At 41.0% G+C, this 26967-nt stretch overlaps 1 protein-coding gene across 2 annotated transcripts in view; it reads right to left on the bottom strand.

Moving 5' to 3' along the window:
- The window catches only part of LOC142198178 (ephrin type-A receptor 3-like), a 213862-nt gene that overhangs the window by 105811 nt on the left and 81084 nt on the right, over window positions 1-26967 (bottom strand). For both annotated transcript variants that reach the window (XM_075269072.1, XM_075269073.1), the window contains 4 exons: window positions 20073-20228; window positions 12068-12403; window positions 6412-6524; window positions 6164-6326 (listed from right to left, as the gene is read on the bottom strand). In XM_075269072.1, coding sequence (XP_075125173.1) covers window positions 6164-6326; window positions 6412-6524; window positions 12068-12403; window positions 20073-20228 — 768 coding nt within the window. The remainder of the gene's footprint in view (window positions 1-6163; window positions 6327-6411; window positions 6525-12067; window positions 12404-20072; window positions 20229-26967) is intronic.

Below are 26967 nucleotides of genomic sequence, written 5' to 3'. Positions count from 1 at the left end.
TGCACCTGCGGTTACCAGATAGACAATAGCCAAGATCAACTTAATCTGCGCCTGTTTTATATCTGCTCTACTTTAAGGGAAAGCGAAAATCTAGAAATAGCGATATAGTTTCAAATAGTCTTGTAGAATTTCTGTCGAGAACATAAGAGTTATAGAGAATCTGTCAACGGAACGCAGAACAGCAACCAGTCCCACGGATAGATAGCGGTGCTTTCCCCTTGTGAATCTTTGCCTCTGTTGCCAAGATATTGAAGTTTCTGTCAATATGCAAATTCGCTCTTTGGCATTGCCATTGTAAGGTAAGTGGCAACACGTCATTGCTCCAGACAGTCCATCTGCATATTGACAAAAACAGCCATATCTTGGCAATTGAGGCAACAATTCTGTAGGGCTTCGTTATGGTGGCAGACTCTTTTTAATCTCCTCCTAATCCACTCCACCTCTGGTTTATGGGTAGAGGTGGCATGGCTAAGCAAAGTGGGCATGGCTTGACAATCTTTTGTCCTATAGTAAACTGAGTACATGGGAATGTTCCTGCTGCAGCCAGTTGTCTTACAGCCAGACACAAGTGAGTGAGGAGGAAAAAGTTTTTAATGCAGAGTGTTTTTTTACATGGGGCTTTAGCCTAACAGAGTAAAGCATATTGTAGATTCTCCATGCAAACCTTCTCACTTTTGGGCAAGTCCACCATCTATGAACATAAGTTCCCACAGCATCACATTGACGAAAACAGATCAGAGAAGATATTCGGAACATCTTGGCTACACTTTCAAGTTCAAGGCACCAATGAAGTGGAAATGTGTTAGTGGAAAGCTTCACAGTTTGTTCTGCCATATATTTTTGTATTTTTTTTTGTACATTGTGTGTGTTGGCCCATCTACATCTCCATTATTTGCCCTTTTGAAGGTCTCTTAGATAACAGTTTATTAATAAGACACTATCCTGCTATTGTAATAGCTTTATAACCTGCTTGAAAAAACAAGCAATATAAATTAGATTTATAAGAATATGCTGGTAATTTATCCCTTGTCTAATGGATTTTCTCTGCTCGTGTATACAAAGGTTGCAAACTCCTGGAAAGTCGGTAAAAATAGGGGATTTTGTTTATAGGGGAGCAGCCATGATTGTCTTTGAAGCTGAAAGAGTTTGTGCAGGTTTCAGCATTTTGCACTTTGCAGTGAATCAAACCATGTCCAACAATGTCCTCATATCATTTTATACGTTGTATGATTATATGTTGGAACTAAAATTCTGCCACAAAAATGTAATCTGGATAAAGGGGTGGTCTTAAAGGGACGGTCTATTGTAGAGGAGTCATTGTATTTCTGAAAACAAAGGCTAATAAAGAATGAAATGCGGATAGGGCAACAGCGACATGGTGTACATGGTGAGAACGCTATATAAAGTCTTCTGTTATCCTCTATTATACATGGCAATTTGTGGTGACAATTAAAAGATTTTTCGCTCTCTAAGTCTTGTGGTTGATGGGTTTATTATACACAGGGTGTAGCTGTAGAGGGAGCAGACATAGCAATCACTACCTGGGCTCTGGGGGGCCCAAAATCCTCTATACAATATAAGAAGACATCAGTATTAGAGCTACAACATGGTAACTGGGGGCCCTGGTACAGATTTTGCATTGATCCTTGGAGCTTCCAGTTATAACCATATGGAGCCGCCTACCTGACATTATAAAGAGTAGTCGCCATGGTGTAGTCTAGAGAGAAAAAATCCAACTGTGCCCATCAATTGGTGCAAATGTGTTTATGGAGGTGATAACATGTCCTCTTTAACCAGTTGACAACCAGTCATTTGACTATATATATCCAGATATTGGCTAACCAACATGGATGAACTTATACATTTGAGTAACAAGTGTCTTGAGGGCCCGGGTGGTGTATTTTGGGCTGGGTGCAGACTTTTGTCCAGGGCTTTCCCCAACCACTGTCATAGTGGTACCAGGCCCCGACCATTTCCAGCTGGCCACGGGCCCTGTACCTCTCTGGGCCCGGTCGCAGGCGCACTCCCTGTGACCATGATTGTTACGCCCTTGAACCTATACATCTATGGGAGCTACCATGATGTTACATCCCTCCCAGCCCAGCATTCATATGATCTACCAGTGTTGGGAACGGCATAATCTGTTGACCCAGATCAGCTCCGTAGTTGATGTTAGTAGGCTGTATTTCTCATATAACTGGGGCTAGTGTTATAGCCCTCAAAACTGCTTGTACCAAAAACCCAAAAATGTATCTGGTCATGAACCAAGGGAAATAACCCAGTGATGAAGTAGTTAATGTATCCAATAGTTTATTTTTGAGCCTAAAAGTTTCATCCTTGTAGTGAGTAGTCTGGTAAATAAGAATTCTGAGTACAAGGAAGGACAGCGAGGCATAGAATGAGAATGTATGAGGAATCATTACAAAGGCATTGCTTTCATAGATTCATTACTCATCACACAGCAATGTGACAAATTCTGCTAAATCGGGAAATGTGAACAGAATAGTCCATGTAAATAATCATTTATTATTCTTGTAAAGTCTTCTGTTCAGAACATTTGCCTATTATCCAGATATGTGACCAACACAGGGATAAACTAGACAGATGAAGGGGTGACACAAGGTATACAGATGAGTGCACCAGCCAAATCACTAGCTGAGTGGTCGTTTCCAGAGTATGGGGAGGAACCATAAAGTAGAGGCCATCAGGGGTCCCATGATGCATTGCAATAGGAATGGTAGGGGATTGGTGGGATGATCATTTTTTTCATTATTCTGAGCCTTTTTTAAGTGAATAAAAAACAAATACAATTTGGGCCGATTGCACCAAAATGAAAGGGGTTCTGCCATTACAGACACTTATTAGGCGATTGGGTCCTGTACCATAGAAGTGAATGGAGCACCAGTCATGCAAGCAATCTGGTAGTTTATTCAGAGAAAGAATGCAGGGGGATTTTCAGGCTCCAGTTCTTCTGATTGCTGAGGGTCCCAAGGGTTAACCCCCAGTAATCTGAAATCCTGTCCAGAGAGGCTTTAAGAGGGAGGCCTACATGACGGGGCTGCAATGAGGAGACAGGATATGGGTTTGAAGGGGTTAAGGCGACTGTTAGATGTAAGAGGAGACAAGAGGGGAGGGTTATGGGGGAGGGGGAGTATATAAGGTTGAGCGGGACCGTGCCAGTCAGAAGTGAGGCGCCCTCAATTACACAGCCCCCACCCATTTACCTGCTGTCTTTTTCTTTGATTAACTGGGGTTAGGTTGCTGTCACAGTAGCTTGGCGGGGAGTCCTCAAAGCTGGAAAGTTATGGAAAAGGTTGTGGTGGGGAGGACCCCGCAGTAGGGGCTGGACTCCTCAAGGCCATTTGGTAGTTTGGGTTGGGTTTGGCTCATTGGTAAAATAGAAGGGATGGTGAGCACCAGGGAACTTTAAGAAGGTGGTGCCCCTGAGCTGGTGGTGTGCAGCTGGCGGTAATAGTCCTGGTGCTAATGGGACATATATATTTGGTTTTGGGGGTTTTGGGGCTTTGAGGACCTCCTTCATTGGGTCATTAACATACAGCGGTATATTACAGGTAAGGGGGGGGGATAACGTAGGGGTGGGCACCTAAATAAGTTATAGTTATTTATGTTATTTAATGCTGTTTCCAATTCAATCCATCTATGTCTCATGTCTTTGTTTAATTGAGTGAACGACCTGGCAATGCCCTTGTCATTCGCATTGGGGATTAGTGTCTGTAATGGCAAAATCCCTTTAACTACCTATACTATACTAGTTCTGCTGCTGGGTCAATTCAGGGTACAGTACTTCTAGAAAGTAAAGAAGGAAAGAAAATAATCAGGCAGCATCTGTTGAGATGATGAGACATTTTATCTGTCTAGCACTTCAGTTTATTACAATCTAACACCCTCTCGGATCTGCTTATTATCTAGCACATTCTAGCATTATCACATTGTCTGACAGCTTCAGGTACTGCGTCTCCTGAAGCGAGATGCACACGACCAACACCACGGCATTGCAAAGGAATCAGGCTACAGTGTTAAAGAGGCCCTGTCTCTTCTCCTGACATGTCTGCTTTACAAAATGCATGTATTCCTCGTAGTAGAACTTTCTTTCTTATAGCTCTACGTTGTGATGTTCCTCTCTTATTTGCCCAAACAGAGTAATGAATAAATTGATACATTTTTGGAATATTTTTTTTTGTTATGATCCAAGCCAAAATATACACCAGGTGGATCATGCAGGATTAGATACTGTGATAAATCTGGTGTAGTTTGATCTAATCTAAGGTTGCACTGTTTAAAGGGGCTCTAGCACTAGATTTTCGTGGTTTTAGCTAAAGATATGCCTGAATAGCCTTTAAAAAGGGCTATTCAGGTGCTACTAATCGTTTGTAGAAAGACCCCACGTTTTTACTAATTATGGTGGAAATCGATATGCAAATCAGCTCCACTGTGCACCGCTTCCTCCAAGCCTTCCTCCTCCTGCTTATTCACCGCCTCCATCGTCAGCGGTTTCTATTGAAATAACGTGTGTGCTGAATATGCTCCAGCGCCAGTTCGCAATGTTCTCTACAGGAAAATGGTACTGGAGCGTGCGCAGTAGCGCGCCGGAGGGAGCACTACTGCGCATACACGTGATTGCAATAGAAACCGCCGATGATGGAGGCGGTGAATAAGCAGGAGGAGGAGGGCTTGGAGGCAGCAGTGGGCATCCAGAAGGTATGACACAAGGGGGTGCATGGAACGCCCACCGTGCACGGTGGAGCTAATTTGCATATCGATTTCCACGGTAATTAACAAAAATGGGGGGGTCTTTCTACAAACGATTAGCAGCACCTAATCTTTAGCTAAAAACACGAAAATCTAGTGATAGAGCCCCTTTAAAACATTATTAGTAAATCTGCCCCATTGAATTTCTATGAACCCATAAAATGGGGAGAATTTAATAAGACAAGCGTTCTGCTCACCAGTCTTAATTAAGTCCCCAACTGGTGCAAGATGTACCTGAGTTACCGAGAGACTCCGACCTCTTAATAGTTCTGGCACGCTACTGTGCACCATAATTGAAATTTGTGCCAGTCAGAAATTAGCTCATGAACACTTTCTGGTATGAATTATTGTAAATTTGTTGGACTGAGGTGTCCCCTCTTCAATCTGCCTCGGTATCTTTTGTAAAAAGTAGCAAGTGACACGCCGAGGAATCAAAGTAGTGCAGCTTAGGTGCAAGAAAAGGTCACGTGAGAAAGAAAACTGGTTGCGTGGGTTAATAGATTCCTTTCATTAAGAGTTACTTCATCTTCCTTTTAACAATCAGTGGGGGTCGCAACACCAGGGCCCCCTCTGTTCAGATATTCTGACTTGATATATCACCATGACATGTTAAAGGGATATTTCAAGAGGTATTTTTACATTCTGGAAAGGCTTAAAGTCAAAATCACTATATACTTACTTCTTTGTTCACTAGGGACCCAACAGAGTCTCCACTTGGGTCCAGTGGCATAACTAGGAATGGCGGGGCCCCAAGGCAAATAGTGTTTTTTATGTTCCCTCACCTCCTCTGGGACTCCAATCATTATACTCCTAGGTATGAAAAGACCCTGACGTATAATGATAGCAGTGTTTGTGAGGTTCACTTACCAATACCCGCTCCTGCTCATCGCTTCCTCCGCAATAGGGGAAGAGCAGGTGGCCATAATAGGAGCGGGGATTGGTAAGTAAACAGGGCCCATTACCTGCTGGGGTTACTGACGTGTTGCCTGCATGGGAGCACGTCAACCTATCAGTGGCCGAGCATTAATGTTAATCACATCTCAGCCATTGATTGGCTGTATCGGTCACGTACATGTCAAAGATCAGAAACACTGGAAACCTGAATGGAAATTCTCCACTGGATCACCTGCCCACCGAAGAGGTAAAAGGATGACTTGGAGCACCCCTTTAAATACCATAGCTTTTTACATGAAAATAAGGAATATTAGGTTGTGTTGCTCCTTGCACTGGAGCAGGGTGGTCTTGTGTACCGCTCAATAGTTTGGCATTCATTAAATTATTCCATCTTGGTGTCTTCTTTCTTTCTATATTTAAATTGAGTGTGAAGAGATAAAAACGTACTAATAATTGTTATATGATAGAATCTGACTCACACGTAACACATATTATTTACCTTCCGTACTCGTCTCCAATTCTATTTCGCCCCCATATATTCCTTGCCCTCCGACTGTGTGAGCTCGGACTCTGAACACGTAAGTGGTTCCAGGTTTTAGGCCATCCACAGTCATAAAAGTAGATTTGGTTTTCAGTATTGTATAATTTTGCTCCTTCTGATTCTGCAGGGAACAAGAAACAGCAAATACTAATCAGTTTACATTGCTATATCCGGGGAGACGGTGAACATATGCTTGTAGCACTGACCTTCTCATAGTAGATTACTTCATATTCCACCACTGCATCATTAGTCTTCTCCGGTCCTTGAAAAGCCAACGTGACGCTGTCTTTGCTCTTTCGTTCCTTCAGGATTACATTGACTGAGGACAAATTTACAAGATTAGAAGTCATTAGCTTAAAAGGTTAATAGTCCTCTATAATAACTCATTTCTATTCATTGTTTGAATATTTTTAGATTTTTTTAATATCATATCAGACTTGTACTAGTGTATTCACATCATATATGTCTAGAATGCTCCCAACCCGAACATGGGTCCATCATATCCCAAAATGAGTATCCTTTTGATAGGGTCACCGAAAAGGGGGAAAAAAGTGCAGTTACACCTGGGCCCAGGAGCCTTAGGGGGCCCATAAGCACTGGCATTAGTATTGAAGCCAATGGAAGCCAATGACATATGCAACTCTATATTATACAGTTACACTTATCGGGGCTATGATTTTGATAATTATGTCTGGAGACAACCTTAATAGGAAGAAAAAAATCAACATAGCCTAATAAGAAAAAAACCCAATATCAGATAATACACGCAGATGCAGTTTATCATTCTAAAGTAAATTAACACATTCTGTATAATTAGATGTAATTACAATGCTGGGACATTCTCCCGTAAAACGGTGATGAAATGAACAAATACTGTATGAAAATGAAAAGTAATGAAAAGAACACAGTGATCTAATGGTGCAAGAAATAAAACTGCAATTAATTTTATATCAAGAAAATTGTTGATTTGGACTATATGAATTAAGTTTATTGAAAAGAACACTGCATGCGCTCATATTTCTGTAATTTGTATATATTACAGCAGAAGAAAGGTTTGAGCTACCAAAATTAAAATAAAATGCACGTAAAACAATGAGAAGCAAGGATAAAAGTGAACATTGGGCTCTGTGATGTATAGGATTATATGATGGAGGAGAGAAGCTGAGTTATGTGATATATAGGATTATATGATAGAGAAGAGAAGCTGAGCTGTGTGATATATAGGGTTATATGATAGAGAAGAGAAGCTGAGCTGTGTGATATATAGGTGTATATGATAGAGGAGAGAAGCTGAGCTCTGTGATATATAGTGTTATATGATAGAGGAGAGAAGCTGAGCTCTGTGATATATAGGGTTATATGATAGAGGGAGAGAAGCTGAGCTCTGTGATATAAAGGGTTATATGATAGATGAGAGAAGCTGAGCTCTGTGATATATAGGGTTATATGATAGAGGAGAGAAGCTGAGCTCTGTGATATATAGGGTTATATGATAGAGGAGAGAAGCTGAGCTCTGTGATATATAGGGTTATATGATAGAGGAGAGAAGCTGAGCGCTGTGATATATAGGGTTATATGATAGAAGGAGAGAAGTTGTGCTCTGTGATATATAGGCTTATATAATAGCAGGAGAGAAGCTGAGCTGTGATATATAGGATTATATGATAGAGGAGAGAAGCCGAGCTCTGTGATATATAGGGTTATATGATAGAGGAGAGAAGCTGAGCTCTGTGATATATAGGATTATATGATAGAGGAGAGAAGCTGAGCTCTGTGATATATAGGGTTATATGATAGAGGAGAGAAGCTGAGCTCTGTGATATATAGGGTTATATGATAGAGGAGAGAAGCTGAGCTCTGTGATATATAGAGTTATATGATAGAGGAGAGAAGCTGAGCTCTGTGATATATAGGGATATATGATAGAGGAGAGAAGCTGAGCTCTGTGATATATATAGTTATATGATACAGGAGAGAAGCTGAGCTCTGTGATATATAGAATTATATGATAGAGGAGAGAAGCTGAGCTCTGTAATATATAGAATTATATGATAGAGGAGAGAAGCTGAGCTGTGTGATATATAGGGATATATGATAGAGGAGAGAAGCTGAGCTCTGTGATATATAGGGTTATATGACAGAGGAGAGAAGCTGAGTTATGTGATATATAGGATTATATGATAGAGGAGAGAAGCTGAGCTCTGTTATATATAGGGTTATATAATAGCAGGAGAGAAGCTGAGCTGTGATATATAGGGTTATATGATAGAGGAGAGAAGCTGTGCTCTGTGATATATAGGGTTATATGATAGAGGAGAGAAGGTGCGCTGTGATATATAGGGTTATATGATAGAGGAGAGAAGCTGAGCTCTGTTATATATAGGGTTATATAATAGCAGGAGAGAAGCTGAGCTGTGATATATAGGGTTATATGATAGAGGAGAGAAGCTGTGCTCTGTGATATATAGAGTTATATGATAGAGGAGAGAAGCTGAGCTGTGATATATAGGGTTATATGATAGAGGAGAGAAGCTGAGCTCTGTGATATATAGGGTTATACGATAGAGGAGAGAAGCTGAGCTCTGTGATATATAGGGTTATACGATAGAGGAGAGAAGCTGAGCTCTGTGATATAAAGGGTTATATGATAGAGGAGAGAAGCTGTGCTCTGTGATATATAGGGTTATATGATAGAGGAGAGAAGGTGCGCTGTGATATATAGAGTTATATGATAGAGGAGAGAAGCTGAGCTGTGATATATAGGGTTATATGATAGAGGAGAGAAGCTGAGCTCTGTGATATATAGGGTTATATGACAGAGGAGAGAAGCTGAGCTGTGATATATAAGGTTACATAAGTGAGGTTGATGAAGCTGAGATAAAGTAGATATAAAGTAGTAACATTTAGTTGCTATGATATGATGAAGAGGTACAGTACTTTATAACAGCTCAATGATCTATAGTTAATGTGAAATTGCTCCCCCATTGGGTAAAGATTGGCCGGTGTTCGGTCTCAGTGCGCCTTCTTTCTTGAATCTTTCAGGTGGGTTCTTTTGATTTCCACCCCCTCGACATTCCTGTGAAATGTCCAGCAGCTCCTCAGACTAATCTATGCACATGGTACTTCAGTAGTGTAAGAGTGCACAGCATGCACCGTGTAGGCCGAGACCTGAGGCAGAGGGGGGTGTTACAGACTAACAAAGCACAGTGTGTACAGAGGTGACTGAGAAGCTGGCAACCCATTTACAGAAACAAAAAGGTACTGAAAATTAGACGAACTTCTTAGAAATGGTAATAAGGAGGTCACCAGGTAATTTAAAGGGTTTGCGCCACTACAGACACTTACCCATTCTCGAGATAGGGAAGAAGAGTCAGTTCGCTGGGGATCCAACTGATGGTACCCCAAGTCAGAAGAATGGGGAGCAGAACATTCCCTTGAGTCCTCCCTGTCAATAAAGCATGACCAACGCTCTATTCATTTCTATGGGTCTGCAGGGACTGCATTCTTCGGTAGTCCTATGCAAGTGAATGGAGCACCCGCCATGCAAGTGCAGAGGAGGGATTCAGGGGAACTTTATGCTCGCCTTTTTCCTGATCCCAGTGGTTGGACCCCAGCAATCTAATGCTTATCCCTTATCCTGTGGACACAATCCCTCTAACTATGTCTTATAGTGAAAATTGTATTATCAACATAAGGGTCACTTTAATAGACAGGAGTCGCCATGTTCAGGATCCCCATATATTAGTCAGAGCTGAGACTTCTTACAATGAGTTTCCCCTCTTCCCTCTCCCTCTTGAGATTTCAGGATCATTTTTAAAATCTGATTTTCGATAATTTTCCAGCCCATCCCAAACACGATCGTGAAATTTGCTTGATCGTCGATCGTTATCCTATCTTTCCCGATCCCGATCGCTCAACCCTAATTCAGAGGATTGTATTTTCGTTGATACAAAGAAAAATTATTTCTGGAGGATCCATTAATCAAAATGTTTAGGCAATCCCCCCTATTTACTGGAACTGCCCACTCATTTGCAGATCAAAATAATCACCACTTAGTAGCTTCCATTTACTTGACTCTCACAGACTTATTGCCCCAGGTATTGGCCCCTACAGTACTTTTTTTTTTCCTTTACTGGCTCCCACACAGTATATTGCCCCTTTTACCAGGCTCCACACAATACATTATCCCTTTTTATGAGTCTCATAAAATACATTGTCCACTTTAATGGATCTCACAAGTACCGTATATACTCGAGTATAAGCCGAATTTTTCAGCACAGTTTTTGTGCTGAAAAAGTCCCCCTCGGCTTATACTCGAGTCAGCAAAAAAGAAATTTTTTTTTTTTTTTTTTTTTTTTAGGGGGGGAGGTCTATGACCAGCAGCAATATCAATGTATAGAACCTCCCATAAAATAGTGGGGTGAAAAAAAAGAAGCTTTATAAAAATTAAAAAATTAAAAGTTCTAAATCACTCCTTTCCCTAGAATACACACAAAAGTAGAAAATAACTGTGAAACATACACATTAGGTATCCCTGTGTCTGAAAGTGCCCGGTCTACTGAATATAGGGGATCTGCAGTGCTCCTGTTCCGTCGGGAAGGGGTTAATAGGAGCACTGCAGATCCCCTATACTCAGCCAGGCTGAATTCCAAGTGAGGTAATAAAAAGCAGTCCTCAAGCTCAGGGAAGGGGCAGACAGACAACCAAAACACCCCCTCCCCTTTCGCAGCACCCAGCAATTACTGCACCCAAAAACTCTGACCATTTTAATTTTTGAAATTTTCCAGTAGCTGCTGCATTTCCCCCCTCCTCGGCTTATACTCGAGTCAATAAGTTTTCCCATTTTTTGTGGTAAAATTCGGGGGGGGGGGTTGGCTTATATTTGGGTCGGCTTATACTCAAGTATATACGGTACATTGTTCCTTTTTATGACCCTTATATTGGTCCATTACCTATTGGATTATCCCAATAGGTAGCAGCCAATTTACTTACCCAACTCACCCAACATATATATATATATATATATATATATATATATATACACACACATATACACTATATATATATATATATATATATATATTTATTGTTAATTAGTAATAATAATACAAAAAGCCATAGTACAACCCACTTCTGCTGCTCCACCTGATTTCCAGGTCTACACAATTGGGTGCGTTACATTATGGCCAAATCTGCAACTACCAACGCTATGAGAACAGCCGCACAATTTCAATGTGTAACAATCCTCTGTTGATAATGCCATATTTGTCCTGTGGAGGCGCTGCAGAACTGAACACTATTCACATTACAGTTCTAGAGATTGCAGCAATACACCTAGCAAATGGTGATATCTAGGGTCACATCCCTTGTCCGTAACATACAACCCTTTCAGTGTCTTATGTTAACTTTTTGCATTCCAATTACTTGCTCATGTTTCCTGTCCATGAAAGACATCCTTGTACATTTTCTACACAACATAAGATGCGTTCACTGTGCAATACAGCAGAAAACAAACCCGACACCAAGTACACTACATTTGTATATGTGACATTGATCCCCCCATTATGTCTTGATCCATACTGTAGTTGTTGAAGGTTGTGAGTTAACGCTTTTATATGACAATTGCAAACCAAAGCAACCCTGCTTTTTCTTTTCTTTTTTCTTTTTCACAGTTTGGAAAAAAACCCATTCCTATTCAGTAAGTGTATATAGTGCTGAAACCCATAGACCTTGTCTTCTCTCTACGCCCACCAATGGCATTGTGAACGGATAGAAGAAGGGCTGAGTTTGCCATTATTATAATATCATCACCTTATAGAATCAAGAGCGTCTCGGTTTGTACATAAAAGAAAGATTTCTCACCTACTTGACTTGTCGTGATATTGACAGAAATAAATTTTTTAGGTCCAGAGCTCAGCTCAGAGACGCCATTCAACGCCTCAATATCGAACGTATAGTTGGTATAAGGCAGAAGGTCTGTGATGAGTACACGAGGATGGGACAAACCGAACTGCCGTGGAATATAATGGATCCCACTTCCACATGGGCTACATTTTTGCCCTTCTAGTAGACACCTTCTGCAGTGAATGTTATATGTGACATCCTTCCGACCTCCTGAGTCCTCTGGGGGGCTCCACTCCATAATGACGGATGTCTCATTGACTGTTGATATCGGATTATGTGGAGCAGATGGTGGACCTGAAATAAGATAGAGAAGATAAGGAGTGGTGACAATAAGAAAGGGGCAACATATGAGTCAGAAGAATACCTGACCAAGATATTATCAGTGACACTGGAGGAGATAACCTTTCCAAGACAGACACTATTTATCATAGCAGGGCTTTTAAAGGGACATGATTAATCATCCCCTGATAGAAACAGAGATGTTATGACAACTTCTCCAGGACAGCTCAACCTCGGTCCCATCCATCCCAGTATTCGTAACATCTCCAGTAATTCATCTTCCTGTCACACAACTGATCTAAGGGTTCTGTTATCAGGGGCCATAGCAGAAGAGTCTATCAGGTTTCTGACAAAGGACACTCCCTGGTACAAGCACTCTGGAGAGAAGCCAAGCAAGAGCGTGGAGACTAATCTGAACCAGTGCCAATGGTTTATCCTCTGAAATGCCAGAAACGATTCATTTTACAATGAGCCTGTAAACAAAGCCTTGAAAGGGTGAAGGGACATACGGAAAAGATGGCAAATTATTAATGAACAAAGCGAAATCTCAACCTAATTGATCGATGGCATCTGCAACAGACCAAATCTAACATCTTACTGGAGATGAATCTGTGTCGCAGTGTGGAAGGAAAATGGGACACGTTAGATTTCTGCAAGAAATAGATTTTCTAAAAAATATCTGCCATTTTCTTCAAAATTTTTTACAAAATGTATCTTTTTGGCTTTTGTTCATTTCATAGTTTTTTTTTTTTTTAATTAATTTTATTTTTCTGACGTAAGTTAGAATGGAGAGCTACACTAGTTCCTACCTGATGCAGCTTTCCATTCTGGCGTCAGGACTTTCGAGAAATTTATGAAGAGACCGTAGCCTTAAATCTCTCTATCGGTGCGCCAGTGGGGCTGCTTATTAAGACAAGATAAATTTGCCCTATTATCATTACCGCTTTGCAAGTTTTTTGACAAAACTGCAAATTTCTTTGGACATGCTGAAGTTGCTCAAAAAATTGTGACTTTTTAATTTTTTTCTGATGATTACAGCACTTAAAAAGAGGCTTATGACCCATTATATCTTGCCCCTTTTCAAATAGACATGGATGTATGTATAATGCCAAGGTCAAGTTTAACTTGGCCCTGTTGTCTTTTGATACTTTTTAGGTTGAATGTCTAGATACAACGATATCCCCTCAACCCTGTCTAAGCCTCTCACGTCTGCCAGGTCAGTCCTCTCTGCGCCAAGCTGATGAGATGCAACACATCAAAACAGCTGTCCTTGGCTGAGAGACTGTACCTGGTATAATCCCAACATCATTGCAAACAAAGGCCTCTGAGAAGGTCGGCATGATGTTAAAGGGAGTGCCCTCTATTGGTTTGCTTGACTGAGACTCTGTCTTCCTAATTACATCATGGAAGATAGACTTGCACATTCTCAGTGAGCGCCCTCTATTGGTGTGCATTCTTGAGGCACTGGCATCCTAATTACATCATGGAAGTCAGATTTGCATATTCTTTCCATGTAGATACAATGAGGCAGATTTACTAATACTGTCTTAAAGTGCCCCAGATCTATCTTCACACTGTAGCGTCTGGTGTATTGTTATATTGTCTAGTCTAAAGCTTCACCATCACCACTTACTAGCTCGGTTAAGGCTGAAGCTCCACGTTGTAAAAATGCAGAGTTTTAAAGTACCTGCAAAGTGAATGGGATTCTGCCTAATCCCATCCACAAAGCATCGCAGCCTGTCAATTATATCTATGGCAAAGCTAGTGTTTTCCCTATGGCTATAATAAGCTGAAAGTTTGCAGAGGAAAACTCTGAAAATTCAATTATTCTTCTGTGTTTAGCTATGTGGGGCCTTAGCCTAAAAGTGCTTGGTGCATTTTTGGTGCATGATGTTGCAACATACACTCACCGGCCACTTTATTAGGTACACCTGTCCAACTGCTCGTTAACACTTAATTTCTAATCAGCCAATCACATGGCGGCAACTCAGTGCATTTAGGCATGTAGACATGGTCAAGACAATCTCCTGCAGTTCAAACCGAGCATCAGTATGGGGAAGAAAGGTGATTTGAGTGCCTTTGAACGTGGCATGGTTGTTGGTGCCAGAAGGGCTGGTCTGAGTATTTCAGAAACTGCTGATCTACTGGGATTTTCACGCACAACCATCTCTAGGGTTTACAGAGAATGGTCCGAAAAAGAAAAAACATCCAGTGAGCGGCAGTTCTGTGGGCGGAAATGCGTTGTTGATGCCAGAGGTCAGAGGAGAATGGCCAGACTGGTTCGAGCTGATAGAAAGGCAACAGTGACTCAAATAGCCACCCGTTACAACCAAGGTAGCCAGAAGAGCATCTCTGAACGCCGCACAGTACATCAAACTTTGAGGCAGATGGGCTACAGCAGCAGAAGACCACCCCGGGTGCCACTCCTTTCAGCTAAGAACAGGAAACTGAGGCTACAATTTGCACAAGCTCATCGAAATTGGACAATTGAAGATTGGAAAAACGTTGCCTGGTCTGATGAGTCTCGATTTCTGCTGCGACATTCGGATGGTAGGGTCAGAATTTGGGGTCAACATCATGAAAGCATGGATCCATCCTGCCTTGTATCAACGGTTCAGGCTGGTGGTGGTGGTGTCATGGTGTGGGGAATATTTTCTTGGCACTCTTTGGGCCCCTTGGTACCAATTGAGCATCGTTGCAACGCCAAAGCCTACCTGAGTATTGTTGCTGACCATGTCCATCCCTTTATGACCACAATGTACCCAACATCTGATGGCTACTTTCAGCAGGATAATGCGCCATGTCATAAAGCTGGAATCATCTCAGACTGGTTTCTTGAACATGACAATGAGTTCACTGTACTCCAATGGCCTCCACAGTCACCAGATCTCAATCCAATAGAGCATCTTTGGGATGTGGTGGAACGGGAGATTCGCATCATGGATGTGCAGCCGACAAATCTGCGGCAACTGTGTGATGCCATCATGTCAATATGGACCAAAATCTCTGAGGAATGCTTCCAGCACCTTGTTGAATCTATGCCATGAAGAATTGAGGCAGTTCTGAAGGCAAAAGGGGGTCCAACCCGTTACTAGCATGGTGTACCTAATAAAGTGGCCGGTGAGTGTACATGATTGCTGCTACGTCCCTTTCCTTAGAGGCTACATCACGTTTTTGCACAAGTTGGAAAAGTGTGTAAAAGGTGTTTAAAGGACTTGGCGCCGAGCATACTAGACAGCTTTATGGTGCAAATTACACCAAAATTTCAGTGCATTTTCTTTGATACATTTCATGCAGTGTCTAGAATCAATTTAAAGAGCTACAGAAAAAGACAGGTCATATTGGGAAAATTTACTGAAATGTTGCAATAACGAGTAACAGAAAATGTAGTCTGAGCTCAGTAGAGATCACCACACTTTGATTTTGAGGTAGATTGTATATCACTTGTTATCACCGCTAGTGTTACCTATTAGAGATGAGCGAACACTGACTTTGCCGGCGGCCGGCGTCACAGGTGCTTCCATTCATTTCTATGGGAGCGTGCTGTTCGGATCGGCTGATCCGAACAGTGTTCGCTCATCTCTATTACCTATCTGTATACCTGTTTTTTCAAGTGCTCACAATGGGCTTCCGTTTAGAGAATCCACTTGGGCACCCCCTGAGTGTAAATCTATACTCATAAAAAAAGGACAGTCCGCTTGGGAACCCCCCAAACAGAGATGTGGGCCTTAGACATTTTTTGTGTCTTTATATGTGAACAAATAGTGCGGAATATTACCATGTAAGATATTACCTTGTTCCACATGCTGTGCAAAAAAATCTGAGTATATTCTAGGGCAAGCTGTGGATTTCTAGCTCTATGTGTAGTGCATTTGCGACACATTGTTGTTACGAAAGTAATGCAATGGGTTAAATCCTCAGCAATGTAATATATGCGAATTTAGCCTATTGTGGTTTAAAGAAATCTTTTCCATATTAACACCATACCACTATCTACACACACCACACATCCCACGAGTGCAATGTCACAATGATGACAAGTACAATCACTTATACATAAAGGAATAGACAATACAGACAATAACGTGGAGCAGAAATGATGCAGAAACTCGCCCACTCACATGCCCTATATTTATGTAATGTTATGATGTCACTTCTAAAGGGCTGACAGCGGAGCAGATCGTGCATGCTATACTATCTAGATCAAGACTACTGTCGCTTAAAGATAGCTCTGATCTGATATTCAGGGTAGAAGGGTTTTCAACAATGGTGAGGAGGGGTATGCTGACATTATGCAATGCAATATTTCACATATTTTGCAAAATTTCACTTAATTCAGAAAAAGTTATTGATCGGATCCCACCCACACGACAGTAGTCACTTGCAGGTCATCGAATATGGAACAGATGGGGCCCTATAAATAAGAAAGATTGAGCTGCAAAAAAAGACAGAAAGAGGACCTGCTCCATACAGTATTTTGTAGCTCCATCCTAAGACACACCTCAGTCATAGAAATCATTATGGATCCATAATAATGGGTAGCACGCTGACCGAAAATCTGGTGCATGTACCTGGGATCTTATAGCTTATATTCCCTAGAACCACTGCTTGTAGGAGAAAATGCAAGGTCTCGCAGAAGTGCACTATAGTGCCCCATGGAGCACCTATGGGTCCATATTGTGATCCCACATGCATTCTGTGTGCAGGTGTCTATGTTCTCATCAAACTCATCTCTGGTTTTCCCAGTACACGTGCAGTTCTTCAAAGAAGCCAGGACAGTGGCGCAAATTCACTGCCAGTGCACCAAACATTTGGCGCATGCGCAGCGAAGTTGTGGTGTACCATGTGGTTTCATTTAAGATCTGTGCATCTGCCAAGAGTATAAGGAGTTCTATTGAACACCCAGGCACAGATAGGTATTGTATAGGGATATTTGGGACACTAAACTATGGGTCCAAGATCTACTGGTGCTTTGGTGTGCACCTGACAGGCTGTCTTTAAGGACATGTCAAACTTTTTGTACTCATCAGGCAAAGTATCATCAGTCATTGAAGTACTTGACTCTCTATAATACCTCTATCTGAAGGAAAACCCTCACCAATGTTCACCTCTTACTAGCCACTTATTAAACTAGTATGCCACTATGCAAGCCATTGGCTACAGACTCCTCATATCAGTGATAGGGTGATGTGTTGAACTCCCATGATCTCATATTGATCACCTATCCTATATAACATCTTATACGACCATGAGATCCATAAAATTCGTAGGATTTACAACTGGTAAAATCTTTGAACGATTCTCCGGACTTGTTTAACTTTACAGCCAAGCTCTTTAGGCTATTCCGCTCGTAAAACTAAACATGGCCGCCATTTTACACAACATCTTCCACAGCAGAATTAGTTGGACCACCCTGCTATCAGTCCTAAGAGACTATGAAAATGGAGTCATCTGCTGCAATTTCAGGGGAAAGAAGCTGGTAATAGTCCTTTGAGATTAAGCTCCCTCTCTGTATGGCACAAGAGAGTCATTTCAGGCGTGATATATATAGAGAGAGCTGCGGATAACTAAGAAAGCACAGCTGCCGAGCATTAAAGCAGGGGAACGTACATGCATTTATATCACGTTTAACTTGCTCTTTATGATGCATTGGCGAGTTATTACCATCTTGCATTACCAAACAAAGGACTGAGCAGATGGGAGAGGCTAAGCTCCCTCTGATGGATTGGTACCATTAAGTTTCACAAACACTACATGATTAGTCCTTTAATATACAAGTCCTGAGTGTGCCTTCCATATACCACGCTCAACAACGCAAAGCATGCCTGTCATTAATGCACACTTGTGCTTTATGTAGAGTAATACTTTACTTGTGTAGTGCTGCGGTATAATATACCGCCTGATAATTGCTTCTGGCTTACAATTAGGTGGTAATTCAACAGTGAGTGTTATAGAGGCAGACAGCACTGTTATCTCTAACACCGCCAATCTTTAGATGATGACGTCACAAATCCTTCTGTATATTAGGAAAAAACTATCAGGGGAACTTACATCTAGCTGACAATCTAACATGTTCCTTCCTCATGCTGCACACGGTGGATGAAAACTTGGGGAAATGGCTAAGAAACTAAAGACTTATGTAAGAGGATTGGGGGGTGTTAATACGTAGGAATTTGATGCTGAATTTTAGGCAAAATCCGCCCCAAATTCCAGATGAAATCTGCCCCCCATCCTTTTCAGTGCTGATTTTTTTCTGTTAGATGAGTCTGTCTGAGAACTTCCATTGAAATGATCGGGAGGCAGAAAATACCCCTTTTCCTTCATCACGGAATTGGACACGGAATTTGTCAAAATCTGCTCACGGAATTTGGCCCTGCCCAATAAATACAAAATCAGCAAAATATAGTAATATCTCCAAATTCCACATCAAAATCTGATTCAAATGGTGTGAATTTAGTTAGTTTTCTGCCATAGAAATGGGGTAGTGTGGCACACATTTGGCACAAAATCCTTGCTAACAGCAAATGTGTGCCATCTACTTTCTTCTGTGTGGATGTGGGCAGACCAGGGTAGAAAGCATGGTGGACCGGGGTGGGTACAACTCAGGCCATTTATTATAAATCACACCAGATCAGTTGTACAGGAGGAAATCTGTACCAGTTCCTAACTGAGGTAGGTATCAATTCTTGCACACAGGGGTGCACCTAAACCTTTTGAATCAGGCATGATTTGCACCTCTCTTTGCTTTATTAAGACTGGCATATGAAACACCAGGCTTGATAAATCTGCCCAGTGTACCTTTAAGACTATAAATAAGGTTGAGCGATCAGGAAAGATCGGATCCTGATCGGCGATCGAGCAGATTTCACAATCGGGATCGGAAAGTGATCAGAAATCGTATTTTAACCCCTTCCCGACATGCGCCGTAATAGTACGGCGCATGTTGGGTCTGTAACTATGGCGACCGCCCGGGAGCCGGGCGGCCGCCATAGCCGCCGGGTGTCTACTGCTTTAAGCAGTAGACAACCGGCTCTAATGCATCCAATCGGTCCCCGGCTGGTCTATGCAGCCTGCAAAAGAAAGGATGCTTTTTTGCAATGCATTGCAATGCATTAGCATTGTAATGCATTGCATTAGTGATCAGACCCCCTGGGGTTCAACACCCCTAGGGGGGTCTAATAAATGCAAAAAAAAAAAAAAAGTTAAAAAAAATATAAAAAAATATAAAAAGAATTAAAAGTTCAAATCACCCCCCTTTCCCTAGAACACATATAAAAGTAACAAATTGAAGTAGTCTCAGCACGCCGGATGATACGTTTTCTTAAAAAAATTTCCAAATTTTATTGTGGAGACATGCTCCAAGTTAAAAATATATATATATTGTTCTTGGAAAAGCAGTCGATGGATATGTCCTTGTGCAGACGGGACAGAAGGATGAATAAGCCTACGCGTTTCGGGGATATGACCCCTTAGTCATGGCTTGCTAAGTGTGTGTGTGATAGACTATCTCAGACTAGACCTTGTAGCACAAGTTGAAAAGTGATGTCTCCAAAACAAGCAATGTTATTCTATTGTGTCTTCTGGCCAGTGTGACAACTGCAATAACTACTTCTAATTAATTTATGAATTGAAAAAAAACAAACATTTTTTTTTTGTATAAAATTCCTTGAAAAACACAACTTACGTGAACAAGCTGCGGCCTTGGGGTCGGTCTCGGCCCTGTAGAAGCCTCTCTCACATGTGCATTCTGCAGAGCTGTTCTGTAGGGTGAAGCTGTGGGCCGGGCACGGTGTACAAAGGGCATCCGTCAATAAAGCCTTGTAGTACCCTGGAAGGCAGGCTGGAAGACAAAGAAGACCACCAAGTGAAATTGTAGATTCAGTCAATAACAGAAGACAAGTTCAGATAATAGCTCGGAGTCTGTAAACCGTACATTAATCTGGCATTGATAGACACGTGAAACACAAGTGAAATGGTCCATGTAAGCAATATTAGAGTCTGATGGCGACCCCCTGCGTTTCTTGGAGTCCATTCGAAGGAAACAGATGTGTGATAAGTTTAATGAACTGCATGAATTACAATGAGCACATTCACTGCTTCAATTGAATTTTTTCTTGTAGAAAATGATGAAGACTTTGGCACATGGTCTTTCTGGATATCATCTGCCAGTAGGCAAGAATTATCTCATGCAATTGTCCAATGTGAACTGAAGATGAACATCATATGGCAATCATTGGCATTGCGAGGAGCTGGCTTTTTGCCATTCTGGGTAAAATGAGGTTTCTGGCCTATTAAATGTTGGATTAGAACATCCGAAAACAGAAGATGTGCATGGATAGATGTTAATTCACTTGGTAAAAGTGATCGTAATAAGCGCCCCGCCGTCGTAGGACATTATGACGAAGCGTTCAGTGCTGCAATGCCTGCTGTCAAAATACTTAGTCTTTACTAAACCATGAATGTTCCTGTATCAGAGACTGGGATATTACAACCTGGACCCAAGGAGAAAATGAGTTGGCACTCTAGCATAGCCCATAATTCATGAAAAATTGCACTATAAAAACACTCATCCTCCATAACATTAAAGCCACCTGCTTACTATTACAATGGCCTCTCATGTTGCCAAAGCATTTCTGACCCATCCAGCCATGTCCTCCACGAGAGGACTGAATGTGTACTTTGGTATCTGGCCCAATGATGCTAACAGTAGATCTTTTAAAGGGTATCACCATTTTTTATTAGATATTAAAACGAAATTGTGAAATCAGTCTGATTTTCTGTATAGGATTATGAGGGCGGCCATCTTTCCTGAGCTTTTCCTCACTCTGTTACATGCTTTACAGCAGTCTAATGGCCAGAGGCAGCAGGAGATCAGAACTGTCTCACTAAAGTCTATAGGGAGGTTAGATAGATACGCTGTAACATCCTCTATGGTCAATAGTGAATGCAATGATTGGTATTATGCGTTATTATTAGAGATGAGCGAGTACTATTCGAAACGACAGTTTCGAATAGCACCCTCCCGTAGGAATGAATGGACACAGCCGGCACGCAGTCGGGGCCAGCATCCGGCTGCTTAACCCCCTGCACATCGGCCGCTCCCATTCATTCCTATGGAAACGTGCTATTCGAATAGTACTCGCTCATCTCTAGTTATTATCTTAGAGGTGTTAACTTCTATTGTTATCCTGTCTATATTGTCTGTGATGTAAATGAGGTGACTGCAGTAAAGAAAACCCTTACAGAATTGTCAAGTGTATCATTAAGCTTAGTGGCCAGAGTGTAAACAACAGAATTTGGTACTTTTGTTAAAATATATGTAGTGAAAATGTAAATAAAAATCATACTGTAGCCTTGCAGCGCTGGAGTCCTGGGTTCGAATCCTGCCAAGGACAACATGTGCAAGGAGTTTGTATGTTCTCCCCATGTTTGCATTGATTTTCTCCCATACTCCAAAGACATACTGATAGGGAAAGATGTACATTGTGACCCTTATATGGGTCTCACAATCTACATTAAAAAATAAATAAATATGATAAAAAATTCAGATAAAAATATGTTTAACACAAAAACTTGGTTTAAAAATACGTAATTTCTAGTGAGACATTTCCTTTATGTACTGCACTGTAAATTAGAAGGTGTCCATGGATCGGATTTGAGTCAATGAGCTTTTGGCACCGATAACCCTATCACCAGTACACCTATTAGGGCAAGTTCACACATAGGTTTTTGGTCAGGATTTTGAGGCCATATAGAGATAGATAGATAGATAGATAGATAGATAGATAGATAGATAGACAATAGATAATAAATAGAGAGAGAGAGAGAGAGAGATAGATAGAGGCAGCGCTAGCTGCTAATGGTTTTTCTGAATGACATATATTGAGGGTACATCATGTTCTTTTTGCAATCCATTACAGTGCTGTGTATAGTTTTTTGTTCCATATTGAATGTTCCCAGCTATAGGAAATACAACCACGGATTAGATCTATGATAACAATGTTGTCTTCTGTAGGTACGTCCCCTGCTATCAGAAGTATCCCCCTCCCTAAAAGAATTGCACATGTTTTTCCAAGCGCCTACGCACAAATTGTAGTGGAAAGAGTGAACACATCACTTTAATGTCCTATCAGCGATCACTTTAGGTCCTCTCCATCCTAAAATATTGCTCAATTGAGCTTCATCAATAATTCATTGGCCATGTTTTTATTCTTATTATTTCCTTCGATTTACGTATCATATTTCTATCAATTATAGTTCTAGCAGATGTAACAGGGCTGACTGAGTCGTCGCCTCTTTGAGGCGGTATTATAAGCACGGGATTACCTGCAGTCCTATGTAGAAAAACACAAGATAACACATAGAGTATTGCGGCAAATGACTATATCGCTTTATTGCACATGTAATGACAATTTTGTACATTAGGGCGACTTTTTATAGTACTTTCTTATTTTATGCACTACCAAGCTTTCATACAGTCACTTCCTATGAGGGTACTGTATTAAAATCTAAGCAATAGGTTCTTTGGTTTATGTCATTGTTTAGAGTGAAGCGGCTCATAGATGATTTGTCCTATATTACAGCCCTGACACATGACTCCTTAGATACAGGAAAACCACATCAATAATACATTGTCTCTTTCTGCTTCAATTCACTGCAAATCAAGGACATGCTTTTGCTGTAGAAACTCTCTGGGCTCAAAGAAAGAACTGGAAAAAATGGAAAACATAGACGTGAAAGATGGGAGGCAGAAGACACCATGCATGGGCCATACATGTAGATGAAATACTGTGCATTCAGGGGACGCGCATAATAAACAGAGCAATGTACATGTAGATGAATTACTATGCACCCTGGGACATGCCTGTGACATATTAGAACATAAATGAAAGTGGATTATGTGCATTCAAGGGGAGAGAATGTGAAATATAGCAAAGTACATGGGGATAAATTATGTATATTCAGGGTAAATGTATATGAAATATAGGAACATTCAAGGGACGTGCATATGAAATATAGGCACATAGATGGAGATACATTATGTGTATTCAGACAATATGTATATGAAATATAAGAACATACATGAGAATATATTGTGTACATTTAGGAGACATGCATATAATATGTAAGAACATACATTGCGATGGATTATGTGCATTCAGGGAATATGCATATGAAATATAGGAATATACATGGGGATGGAGTTTGTGTATTCAGGGGACATGCATATGAAATATAGGCACATACAGTGTTGGCCAAAAGTATTGGCACCCCTGCAATTCTGTCAGATAATACTCATTTTCTTCCAGAAAAGGATTGCAATCACAAATTCTTTGGTATTATTATCTTCATTTAATTTGTCTTCAATGGAAAACCACAAAAAGAATTGTCAAAAAGCCAAATTGGATATAATTCCACAGCAAACATAAAAAAGGGGGGGACAAAAGTATTCTAATTTGTGTAATTAACAGCACCTGTTACTTACCTCAGGCACCTAACAGGTGGTGGCAATAACTAAATCACACTTGCAGCCAGTTGAAATGGATTAAAGTTGACTCAACCTCTGTCCTGTGTCCTTGTGTGTACCACATTGAGCATGGAGAAAAGAAAGAAGACCAAAGAACTGTCTGAGGACTTGAGAAGCAAAATTGTGAGGAAGCATGAGCAATCTCAAGGCTACAAGTCCATCTCCAAAGACCTGAATGTTCCTGTGTCTACCGTGCGCAGTGTCATCAAGAAGTTTAAAGCCCATGGCACTGTGCCTAACCTCCCTAGATGTGGACGGAAAAGAAAAATTGACAAGAAATTTCAACACAAGATTGTGCGGATGGTGGATAAAGAACCTCGACTAACATCCAAACAAGTTCAAGCTGCCCTGCAGTCCAAGGGTACAACAGTGTCAACTCGTACTATCCGTCAGTGTCTGAATGAAAAGGGACTGTATGGTAGGAGACCCAGGAAGACCCCACTTCTTACCCAGAGACATAAAAAGCCAGGCTGGAGTTTGCCAAAACTCACCCGAGAAAGCCAAAAACGTTTTGGAAGAATGTTCTCTGGTCAGATGAGACAAAAGTAGAGCTTTTTGGGAAAAGGTATCAACATAGAGTTTACAGGAAAAAAAAAGAGGCCTTCAAAGAAAAGAACACGGTCCCTACAGTCAAACATGGCGGAGGTTCCCTGATGTTTTGCGGTTGCTTTGCTGCCTCTGGCACTGGACTGCTTGACCGTGTGCATGGCATTATGAAGTCTGAAGACTACCAACAAATTTTGCAGTATAATGTAGGGCCCAGTGTGAGAAAGCTGGGTCTCCCTCAGAGGTCATGGGTCTTCCAGCAGGACAATGACCCAAAACACACTTCAGGTCAGCACTAGAAAATGGTTTGAGAGAAAGCACTGGAGACTTCTAAAGTGGCCAGCAATGAGTCCAGCCCTGAATCCCATAGAACACCTGCGGGGGAGATCTCTTGATGGCAGTTTGGAGAAGGCCCCCTTCACATCTCAGGGACCTGGAGCAGTTTGCCAAAGAAGAATGGTCTAAAATTCCAGCAGAGCATTGTAAGAAACTCATTGATGGTTACCGGAAGCGGTTGTGCGCAGTTATTTTGTCTAAAGGTTGTGCTACCAAGTACTAGGCTGAGGGGGCCAATACTTTTGTCCGGCCCATTTTTTGAGTTTTGTGTAAAATGATCAATGATTTGACTTTTTTTCATTCTCTTTTGTGTTTTTTCATTGCAAGCAAAATAAATGAAGATATTAATACCAAAGAGTTTGTGATTGCAATCATTATCTGGAAGAACAAGAGTATTATCTGACAGAATTGCAGGGGTGCCAATACTTTTGGCCAACACTGTACATGTAGATGAATTACTGTGAATTCAGGGGACATGTATATAAAATACAGGAACATACCTGAGGATGGATTTTGTGTATTCAGGGGACATGCATATGATATCGGAATGGATTTTGTGCGTAACGGGGATATCCATATCAAATCCAGGAACATACATATAGATGAATTACTGTGAATTCAGGGGACATGTATATAAAATACAGGAATATACAGCGAGTGACTGTCTAGTACTAGCTATACAAGGCACATATAAGACATTACACCTTATAATAGTGTGCACCTTCCATAATAGTAATATACAGTATTGCTCTATCACGCTGTTATATGCTGAACTGTTATATATTGAAATTGTAATGATATTGAGTTTTCTGCATTGATATTGAATTCTTGATAATGGGGTTTTCCATGTAGATATCAAACACTGTAACAGCCTTCGGGGGCTCTCCACACAGTGCCTATATCCCACAACCTAGAAAGCATTATTATTCCAATTGCCCTGTCTGAAAAGTAGAAATATAGCGTACTATTACAGTATATTAGGGTATTACTAATAATGCAATACTAATATTTGTTATGCGGCTCCAAACCAGAGGTAGACTTGAATTGCAAATCTCTATATGTTTTTGTTAAATGTGGTAGACTCTGGCAGAAATCAATGGGTATAAATGCTTTATGGAGCTTATATGGCACTTACATATTGATGACCTATCCTTAGAACAAGTCATCAATATCTGATCGTGGCAGTCCGATACTCAGTTAGCCCACAGATCCTCTGCTTGAAGTGTTTGCAGCACTTTTTATGAGTTTCGTACTCCAGTGTTGTCACTTTCATCCATCACAAAGCTTGTTTGCTGCTCAGTCCAATTCAAGTGAATAGGGCTGAGTTACAATACCAAGCATAGCCACTATACAATGTATGGCGCTGTGCTTAGTTTTCAGTCAAGAGGTCGCGCCTCTAACCTGAACGCCGCGGTCTCTTCAAACAGCTGATCTGTGAGATTCCATTATTTCAGACCCCCACTGATAACATTTTAATGGTCTATCCTATGGAAAAATCATTAAAATTTAACACCTGGAAAAAACCCTTTAAGCACAATACTCCCCTTATACGTCAGTGAGTCTGTCATTACGATATGCAATATAAGGGTCATAATTCCTCTCATCCGTAATGTAGGTACACAACCCTTAGTGATCGGCTGTAAATCTTTGTAGTATCCAATGTTTTGTAGTTTTCCTGCAGCGCTACTGCAGGACACATGAGGTATTGCACAAAAGGAGGATTATGTAAACTAAGAAACACAACTACAGTAGTTTGAGTTCAGATCCTGAGCAGGAGATAATCCTCTATTAACTCTATGAATTCTTTAATAAGGCCATTGAAAATACTTTTTCTAACCAGAGAACTACTTAAAGGATTCCAGCAGAGCAGATGTAAACATCCGAAATACTGAGTAACAGAATACAAAATCCTGCTGAGAGTAACTCACTCTTATCAGAAAATGAAGAATGTGTAACTGGAAATGCAGAATGAGTGAGTAAAGCAGAACACTTAGAACGTGACCGCCTAAGAAATGTTAACTTATTGACCATGACCCTTGTTTATAGCCTGACTGCAAAATTGCTCCGAATATTAATGTTATTGAACTTTATCACACTGACATCCCCTACACAAAGAATTCTCCAAACAGCACTGACATCATCTACACAGAGCAGTGTCCCTTATAGCACT

This window comes from Leptodactylus fuscus, chromosome 3, assembly GCF_031893055.1.
Source record: "Leptodactylus fuscus isolate aLepFus1 chromosome 3, aLepFus1.hap2, whole genome shotgun sequence".
Taxonomy (NCBI): Eukaryota; Metazoa; Chordata; class Amphibia; order Anura; family Leptodactylidae; genus Leptodactylus; species Leptodactylus fuscus.
This window is presented reverse-complemented; position numbering and strand designations above follow the sequence as displayed.